Source organism: Seriola aureovittata, chromosome 19, assembly GCF_021018895.1.
Source record: "Seriola aureovittata isolate HTS-2021-v1 ecotype China chromosome 19, ASM2101889v1, whole genome shotgun sequence".
NCBI lineage: Eukaryota > Metazoa > Chordata > Actinopteri > Carangiformes > Carangidae > Seriola > Seriola aureovittata.
In genome coordinates, this window is record NC_079382.1 from 21,400,034 (window position 1) to 21,409,763 (window position 9,730).

The 9,730-nt window shown below is 43.3% G+C and overlaps 1 protein-coding gene across 1 annotated transcript; it reads left to right on the plus strand.

The window, feature by feature from the left end:
• Positions 1-1,116: 1,116 nt before the first annotated feature.
• Positions 1,117-9,729, plus strand: tube1 (tubulin, epsilon 1). Its single transcript, XM_056363393.1, has 12 exons — positions 1,117-1,274; positions 1,489-1,562; positions 3,226-3,278; positions 3,383-3,440; positions 3,673-3,788; positions 4,854-4,975; positions 5,441-5,628; positions 5,739-5,911; positions 6,693-6,833; positions 7,977-8,117; positions 8,828-9,002; positions 9,368-9,729. Exons 1-12 carry the CDS (start codon positions 1,250-1,252, stop codon positions 9,524-9,526), a joined length of 1,425 nt encoding a protein of 474 aa, XP_056219368.1. The 5' UTR covers positions 1,117-1,249; the 3' UTR covers positions 9,527-9,729.
• Position 9,730: the final 1 nt, after the last annotated feature.

The window sequence follows — 9,730 nt, forward strand, 5'->3', positions numbered from 1 at the left end:
AATTGATTTTCATTTTATTTACAGTGGATAAATAATACATTGTTTAACAGGGGCGGAATAAACATATTTAACATTCGGTCCTTAATCCCAGTTTAAGTCGATATTCAGGGGACATGCCCCCCCCCATTCACAGCAGCTACATGCACTGACATGGATCCACAACAAGAACAAGTAAATGTCTTCACGACTCAGAACTGAATATGAGGCCAACAGTAGAACATTTACTCTAATGATATTAACTTTCTTTAAAGAATAGCATCATAGGATAAACAACATGTTCATGTACTGTAATATTATCAGACAGTATTTTATTTGATCTACTCCGGATCACTCTGTTCTCATCCCTCCTCTTTTCTTCTTCTTTCACTCTCTCAGCTCCACAAATTTACATGATTTTCTTAATAAAGTCCCCAATAGGTTTCTATAATGACTTTAATATTCATACTTTTAGCCTGTTATTTTCCCAGATGCTTTGAGCATGAAGCACTATATCATAATCATGGATTGTGCGTTTAAAGGAGAATCCAGCCCTTTTTAAGAATTCACATTTGTTATTCCTGAGCCCCAGAACAAACAATATTTGTGAACATGCAGCACTCTCAAAAATGTGTGCTTGAAAGTTGTAAATATTAGAAAGATATTCACTAATGCTTTTCATTTGTTTGTAAATTAATTGAATGTATTCACAGATATGTTTTTATTTGTGACATTTGTTTTCATTTTATATTTGTGATATTTTTTTTTACAAATATTTTTTGTATTTGTGGAAGGCGTTTTATATTTACAGCTCACACATTTAATCATTGATTGTCCATCAGTTCACATAAATAATATTGAGACAAATCTACCTCCATACCCATCCCTTTTTCTCTTCACCTGCACAAGGTGCAGTCAGAGAGACTGAGAGGAAATGACACCTGGTTGAAGTTATAAATATAAATAATGTCATAATAAATTTCATATAAGATTCGGGGCTTTTGGGAAAACAGCTGGGCCTGGAGCCCCATAAGCCGCCCCCCTCGCTCCGCCTATGGTATCTAACATGACTTGGTCTCTGAACTCTACCGCTTACGTAACGTAACGCAACGTCGTTTCCATGGCACACGTCATCAGCACTCGACCAAACACAGTAGAGGCGCGAGTCTGAAGGAGCATTCAAAAGGTTTTTTCCACAAAACTGCTTTTAATGGACGGTTGAGGACTAATGTTAACATTAAGTATGACTTAGTGTCTGTGTGTCGCTGCTGCCATGACACAGTCGGTTGTTGTTCAGGGTGAGTAAAACCCGAGTGCAGGTCGTTGAAGTGGACGTTAGCTTAGCTAGCCGCCAGTTTGCTGTGTTTTGGTAGCTAGAAACTGAACTGTCGTAACGTGTAGCTCCATTTCTTGTTGAGTCGGTTTACGGCTGATTTACCCGAAAGGTCGGCTCAACTGGTGGAACAATTTCCCTCACAGATGTTAACTAAACTTTGCACTCGTGTTCTTCAGTCGGACAGTGCGGTAACCAGGTCGGCTGCAGGTTTTGGGACCTTGCTCTGCGAGAACACTCCCATGTCAATAAAGTAAGTGCAAACCCACACACCATACAGCAACTCCACGGACAGTACACTTTCCTATCCCACATCTGCTAACGCTGTATTTTACTAGACTGATGATGGTTTTTTTCAACAATACACATTTTGCACATGTTTGACGTCATAGGAAATACAGGAAAACAAAGGTGTAAGTGATAACAATAATGTTGGATGCATTCCATGTTTTACTGTAAATGAATTCATGTTATTACCTACACCTGTGCTTTTCTGGCTATGGCAGGTAGAAATGTGAGGCTATAAACCAGTATTAGGGAAATACAGTTTACATCATGGGGTTATTGCCTGGCAGCACACACCAGCCCCTACCTTCAGCTATCCTCACTCATATTCGCTCACCACATATCTATCCCCTACGGTGGCCCTGAGAGCTCAAAACTTAAGACAACATGTTCACTTTTGAAGTTAAAAGCATTGAACAACAAGTGTGTCCCAGCCAGGTTCATAATTTTTCTCATTTAAGTTATTTTTTTGCAGGAGGTAGACCCCCTGTTGTCAAATTGATGAAGATGTTTTCTGAATTTGTTTGTGTTTTGTCTGTTTGCATGTGTTTTCTTAAGTTGTTTAAATTGTAATGGTCAGTACAAAAACATTTAAAAACTATAATAGTTTGACAGAACAATGAAAGATCTATGGTACGGTGCAAAGGTTTTAGGCATCAATCATGCGATGCCATCAATGAGGCATCTGATTGGTCTCAAAAACTATTCTTAAGCATGACAACAACATTAAACATTCAGCCAGAGTCTTAAAGAGCTATCTCTAACAGATGGTCTGGCCCCCACAGAGTCCAGATCTCAACATCATGGAGTCAGTCTGGGATCACATGAAGAGACAGAAGACACTGAGGCAGACTGCAGCCTCCGCACATTGCTATTGGTGCCTAATATGTTTGCACAGTGCTGCTGTTCATCTACATAATACAGTGCAGTCCGAAGGTCTGAGACCACTGGTCCTATTTACTTGATAGGGAACGTCATCTCACTTTTGCTCGAGTAGAGGAAACATGCAACAAGTGTCGCCCCAAACGCCATTCACTTTGATAATTGATTTAACATTTCTGTAATAATGTTAAACTTTCGTTGGCTCCAGTTTCTCAATTGTGGGCTTTTTGCTCCTTTTTGTCTGTTTTATATTTCTGTAAATTGAATATGTTTGTGTTTTGTAATGAAAAAGCAATATGAAGATGTCACATCGGGTCTCAGGAGATTATGATGAGCTGTCTTTCAGTATTTTTTGAAATTCTGAAGACTAAACAATTATTCATTAACCAAAAAAACTATAGATTTATCAGTAATGAAATACACCACTAATGAATCAGGAATTGAGTCAAATAGAATTAAATCAGTTTAAGCCTTACATCATTTATAGAATAATTCCAGTTTACTACAACTCGGGTTTTGGTGTTTTTTACTGTTGTTTACATTTTTAATAATAAATTTGTATTCGCCAAAGTAATTGCTGAGCTCTTGTACCGAATCTGTATTATTATTATTATTATTATTATTATTATTATTTATCATTTATTTAAAGGGAAGCCTCTTCTTGTTTTGCCCCCTCTCATCCTGTAATGACAGACATGTAGTCACCCGTCACAAAAGCTTTCCTAATGTCCTGTTTTTCCTCTCTTCAGAAAGGATTGTATGATGAGGCTCTCAGTAGCTTTTTCAGGAATGTGGACTCAAGGTAATCACAACAGTTTTTAATCCACTAACTGCTGCATGGGTTGAGACATGTTTCCGCCACGGTGGTCCACATGTAGACCTTTTATATTTGGTGTGCTCTTCCAGGAAAGGTGAGGGGAGAACCTGTGGTGTTGGAGGGAGAATCCAACATCTGAAGGCCAGAGTGAGTTCTGCCGATTACCAGAAAAATAAAAAATATCTTCACATGGTTACGGGCTTATTTTAGAGTCGGGGTCAAGGTCAGGATTTGGGTTTACACAAAGAATGCTCTGGCATCCATTGGTTAAGGTTACAAAGAGGAGTTATGGAATGATGGCGGGGGGTCAAAGGCATGTGCTTGAACGTATGGTGATGAAACACATGTGCTGGCCTTCAACTCGCATTTGGATCCACAGGCGGTGCTGGTGGACATGGAGGAGGGTGTGGTCAACGAGATCCTTCAGGGCCCGCTGCGTGAAGTGTTCGACAGCACTCAGCTCCTGACGGACGTGTCGGGTTCAGGCAACAACTGGTGAGAGACAGACGAGCCACGGGACGCCGTCTCACGTGCTCACATGGCCAGGAGCAACTGCTACAAACCATAATTTTTAGCATGTGTGTTTTACAATCGTTTACACATGCAGTTGCATCACACCGCACGGTAATGTTGTGGTGTTCAGGGATTCTAAAAAAAAGCGATAAATAATGAGAGGATTAAAATATTCTTTCTATTACGGCCACCACATTTCAGATTCCCAAGAAAATGACAGAACAAGAAACAAAGGAACAGCCTCAGCAACTGGGTGACTTTTACTTATTTGCCTCTTTTCAAGCCCGCACAGTTTAATTTGGGGGAAAGGTCAGTGTTTCTTGGAAGGGCTGCTACGAATATTCGCTCCATACATTTTCTTGAGCCTGACAGGCATTGAAGAAAAGAAAGTCGAGACCATCTTCAATGGGATCATACCAACCACAACACCCAGGACCGCATTTTTCCATAATTACACACACACACACACACACACACACACACACACACTAGCAGCCAAGCTGTCATGGCTGATAACAATCCCTATTCGCAGTGACACGTCCGTCAAGCAGGATTGTTGGTCAGACAGTGGGGGGTGGAACGTTCAGCATATTAAATGGGAGTTCACAGAGACGTGTGTTGTGGCTGACTTAATGTTGGTGCTGTGCTTATAGCGTATAGATTTCCCCTGGAGTCCTGGTCTATTTCTGCCTTTTATTCTCAAGTTAAAAACAAAAGTGGATGGAAAATATGCAGGGAACTGACTTTTTAAAATTCTTGCTAAATCATTTACTGTATCTGAGCTGCCAGCAGCTTAAAGCTAAACATGCACACACACATCACATTCACACATGCTGCAACTCTTCACAACATCTGCTAAACCTGAGACTCTTTATTCTTCATGTTAAACTCTTGCATTTTCTCCACCACTTGAAATACATGAGACTTTTCATCATAAACATACCTGAGGCTCAGCTCTCACTCTGACCCATGAGACAGAAAACCACAGTGTTGTTTAAATACATGAGCAGCTCAGCAGCCAGCTCTGATGCTCTGCGTCCTCGGCAGGGCGGTGGGACACATGACGTACGGCTCAGCCTACAGGGAGCAGATCGTGGAGAAACTGCGGAGGGCAGCAGAACACTGTGACTGCCTGCAGTGCTTTTTTCTCATTCACTCTATGGGAGGAGGTAAGGACCAAATGTTTACATGGAAGTTCCCTCATTGAAACATTAACTCAGTAAATTCATTTTGTACAGATTCTGCTAAAAGCTATAGACTGAATCACAAACCTAGTGATGCAAGACACTGCTTCTTACAGTTCATTCAGTTATTCCACTGTGGAAGCAACATGTTCACATTTACTGAGACCAATTAGTTTCTGTTTTAGTCTGATTTAGAGTGAAAGTTAATTAAACGGAAGGACATCACTGCTTTAACTGATGTTTCCTTCCATCACTGTTGTCACAGCTACAATATATCCCCACCTGAAGTCTTTGCAGTGCTCATGCACAGTTATAAAAAGCGATCAGGTTACTTGTATAAAAAGCCAGGGAATCCGGTTTCTCTAATCCCTCACTGTGATTATGGAAACAGGTTTCATCTAAATAAATCAGGTTTCTGCTGAAAGCTTCTTTCTTTACTCGTACATGGAGGTACTGGCTCTGGCTTGGGGACCAGAGTGCTGAGTCTGCTGGAGGAGGAGTTCCCCGAGGTGTGTCGCATTGTCACCTCCATCTACCCGTCTGCGGAGGATGATGTCATCACCTCCCCTTACAACAGCGTCCTGGCCATGAGAGAGCTCACAGAGCACGCCGACTGCGTCCTGCCCGTGGAAAACCAGGTCTGTGTATCTGTGAACGTCCCCCCCCCCCTCATCTCTCTACTGTGTGTGCACATCTAAACCATCAGCGATTAACAACCTCTCGTGCTCCCTCACGTCTCCTCCTGTAGTCACTGGTCGACATTGTGAGCAAAATCCAACACATGTCTCACAGGGCGAAGCCAGGGCAGGTGATCAGGAGAGACAGCGCCATCATCTCCGGACGGGGCGGCGTCAGTGCGGCAGAGAAGCCCTTTGATGCCATGAACAACATTGTGGCTAACCTGTTGCTCAGTATTACCAGGTATAGTATCACTGTGGGCGTGTTCATATAGAGGAGACTCATAGGACCGCAGTGTTTACTTTACATGCTGCTAAAATATTCATGTCACTTCTATAAAACTATAATATAACACTCCTAACACCCTGACTTGTAACATAAAGGCCAATACCAACTTCGACACCCTCCACCTCTTCAACAGAAGGAGCAATTAAGTTAAATGCCAGATTCAGATTGGTCACTAATCACAGAAAATAAAATGTCTTAGTAAGGTGACGACTCTCTCGTCCTTAAATCCAAAATCTCCCGTTTTATTCCGTTGGTTTGAGATCTGTGAACATTCAGTGAGAACACAGACGCACGAATGGAAACATTTGTTATCTATTAGTTGTATTTGTCACCAATCTGTCGTTTTCTAGTCTGAAGTGAGGGAAGTTCTGTGAGTTGTGGTTAAGGCAAATTTTCATCTGTTTGGTTGCTCATGCATGCACACACCCACATTCCTGGCAGTAGTTTCACCCTGTTCCACTGATCCATAATGCAGCAACGTGCAGAAACAAAAGCCGGGAAGAAGAAGAAGACAGCCTGCAACTTTTATAAACTGTTAAAATATTTTGGGGAAAATAAACAGCTTTACAAGTGTTTTATAAAGAGGGAAATGTGTTCAAACGAGGTGTTTTGGTGAGAAACGGTGAACGCAAACAAAAACTTGTGACACAAGTCGCATCAATTAGACTTTCCTGTGCGTGTAAAAGCTGCTGAGGTGTCGCCTTTAGATTCCTGTGTTATTTCTCCTGTGTTTCAGCTCGGCGCGTTTCGAGGGTTCCCTCAACATGGATCTGAATGAGATCGCCATGAACCTGGTGCCGTTCCCCCGTCTGCACTACCTGGTGCCCAGCCTCACCCCTCTCTACACACTGGCCGATGTCAGCGTCCCCACCAGAAGGTCTGCCGCCGCTATTTTTACCTCACAGTTGTTCTGACTCCCGCAGAGCTCCGTGTATTTAGCTGACAGGAACTCCATCATCCGTTCACACGCGTCTCATGTTGACCGCGGTGATGAGGGAAGCCCCTGCAGCGGTGACCTCACCGATCACAACTGTGTAGAATTTGTTTACGCCGGCATTCCAACTGTCGTTTGAAACGTGATGAAACGGCGCCGGTCACGTGGAACAAATGACTAAATGTAACGTAGATGGAGCTGGGCGACGTGGTTAGCATCGCAATATAAGAACTGTTTGTAGTTTGTATAAAGCTTTCATATAGACATGATGGATCATGTCCTCGTGATATCAATCCACTGACACTCAGCACCAGAGACGAGTAAGAATCCTGAAACTGTTTTCCAAAACATATTTACATGAGGACGCCTGATTTTACCCACAGATTTTAAAATGGTCCAAAAGCGGAAACATGGCTGTTACTTCCTGTTCTAATCAGCACCGTGATTTAATCAGGAGACAGTAAGACTCTCGACACACCACAGAGCCCGGCCTCCACTTTATCAAGTGAGACAGTGGCAGCTTCAGGTTTAGTGCTGCAGGATTGTGACAGGAAAAAACACCACTTCACCCACCACCCAACCACCAGCCCTCCTCCTCCTCCTCCTCCTCCTCCTCCTCCTCCTCCTCCTCCTCCTCCTCAACAACAACTGCCATGAAAGTGGCCTTCTGTGAGCCATGGAGACCAAATCTGCCTCAGCGGCGCAGCTCATTGGTCAGACAGAGTGGTGGCTGAGCTGGGCAGCTCCCGGAGCTGAATGTATGTGACTGTATGAATGCAGAGCAGGGTGTTGCTTAAAAATATCTTTCTGCCTTCTCAGCAGAACGTCCCTGAATAAATACAAGGTTAAAGAAATGCTGCTTTCTCAAACATCGGCCCACTGGCCCCCAGTCTGACTCCACTGTACCTGAAATCTCTGCAGAGACGTTTCACTCACTACAGTCAGTAAATAGAGACTCTGTGCTGAAGAGGCAAACGACAAAGGCTGTTATTTGTCAATTCAAATGTAATATCTGAAAAGATTTTAACTGCATTGATATTTTAAGTGGAGTGATGTGGAAACGTCTCCTCTCACTGTTCCCTCTAGACTGGATCAGATGTTCAGCGACGCCTTCAGTAAAGACCACCAGCTGATCCGAGCCGACCCGAAGCGCAGCCTCTACCTGGCCTGCGCCCTCATGGTCAGGGGCAACGTGCAGGTGTCTGACCTCCGCAGGAACATCGAAAGGTCAGAGCGCCGTCTTCCCGCTCAGTCTCCATCTCCACTGAAACAGACAACGAACCAGTACGCTTGCCCCGATAGGCCCAGTGATGACCTCCACTCTCAGGCTCTGGAATAGTGCCTCCATTCAGCACTGACAGCAGTGATTCATGACTGGTCCATTCAGCACCCATCTCTCCTCTGCTCTCCCTGCAGACCTTGTTTTCCTGTGGCACGTTGTCAAGAGAAACTGAAACAGAAGCCGGTGTGAGAACACATATTTATGCGTGACCGTGGTTTAAATGAGGAGGGGGAGGGGGAGGGGGAGAAGGGAAATCACAGAAATATTCCCCACCAGAAAAACCAGAAAATAACTTAAGTGGAGACCTCGTGCTCTACATTTTTGTTCCAACAATCATGTTGGAGGATGAATTGTTTATTTATTCCAAGCTCACCTTGGAATCTGTAAATCTGTGATTGACCATTGTCTTATATTTCATTAACCTAATTATTCATGGGAGAATAATCAGCAGATGAATCAATAATGAAGTTAATCATGAGTTGCAGCCTCAGTATGTTGAGATCCTTATTTCTGTACTAATATCAGCATTAACAAACAATAATACGATCCAGTAATAGAGCTGTCAGGCTGATTCAAGTGTAACTCTGTTTATAGTGAAGTGTAAAATGTCGCAGGAACCGTGTGACCCTCTGAATTTCTCTGCTCCCTGTTCCAGACTGAAGCCGTCGCTGCCCTTCGTCTCGTGGAACCAGGAGGGCTGGAAGACGGGCCTGTGTTCGGTGCCTCCCGTGGGTCACTCCCACTCCCTGTTGGCCCTGGCCAACAACACCTGTGTGAAGCCCACATTCGTGGAGCTGAGGGAGCGTTTCACCAAACTCTACAGGAAGAAGGTGCATCTCAAGTTCCCTCCATGTTTTCAGACCGTTGGAAGAAACAACTGACTTAGACGCACTCTAGCTTTTGCTATCATTGTTTTTATCTGAGACTATTTTACATATTAATTAATATATTTGTATATTAGTGCTGCAACTAACAATTATTATTTTGAACCATCAAATCTGACACAGAAACAACAGAATCTTTGGGTTTGAGTTTTTGAGACATTTTTGTTGAAAAACAGCTGAAGCTCTTTATCATCAAGATAGTTGTTCATGAATTTCCTGTTGATCAACTAATTATTTAATAGGCTTAAATTTTAAGCAAGTAATAAAGAGACTGAGTGACTGTAAGTTCTTCTTCTTCTTCTCTGTTGAAGGCTCACCTGCATCACTACCTGCATGTCGAGGGGATGGAGCAGAGCTGCTTCTCGGAGGCCATCGCCTCTCTCGGATCACTGATTGAAGAGTATCAGCATCTTGATGCCACCAAGGGGACGCTCATGCACGACGCCCCCAGGCTCAGCATCAGCAGATGAAGGTCCAATCTGTTGTAAATCTATTTGACTTTTCTCTTTTCAAGCCTCGGCGCCAGCGACAGTCGGAGCCGGAGGCATATTGTTTTCGTCCCATTTTCGTGGACGCGATATCGCAGTAACACCTTGACGAAACTTCATCAAATTTGGCAAAAACATTCACTTGGACTTAAGGACAAACTGATTCGATTTTGGAGGCTGAAGGTC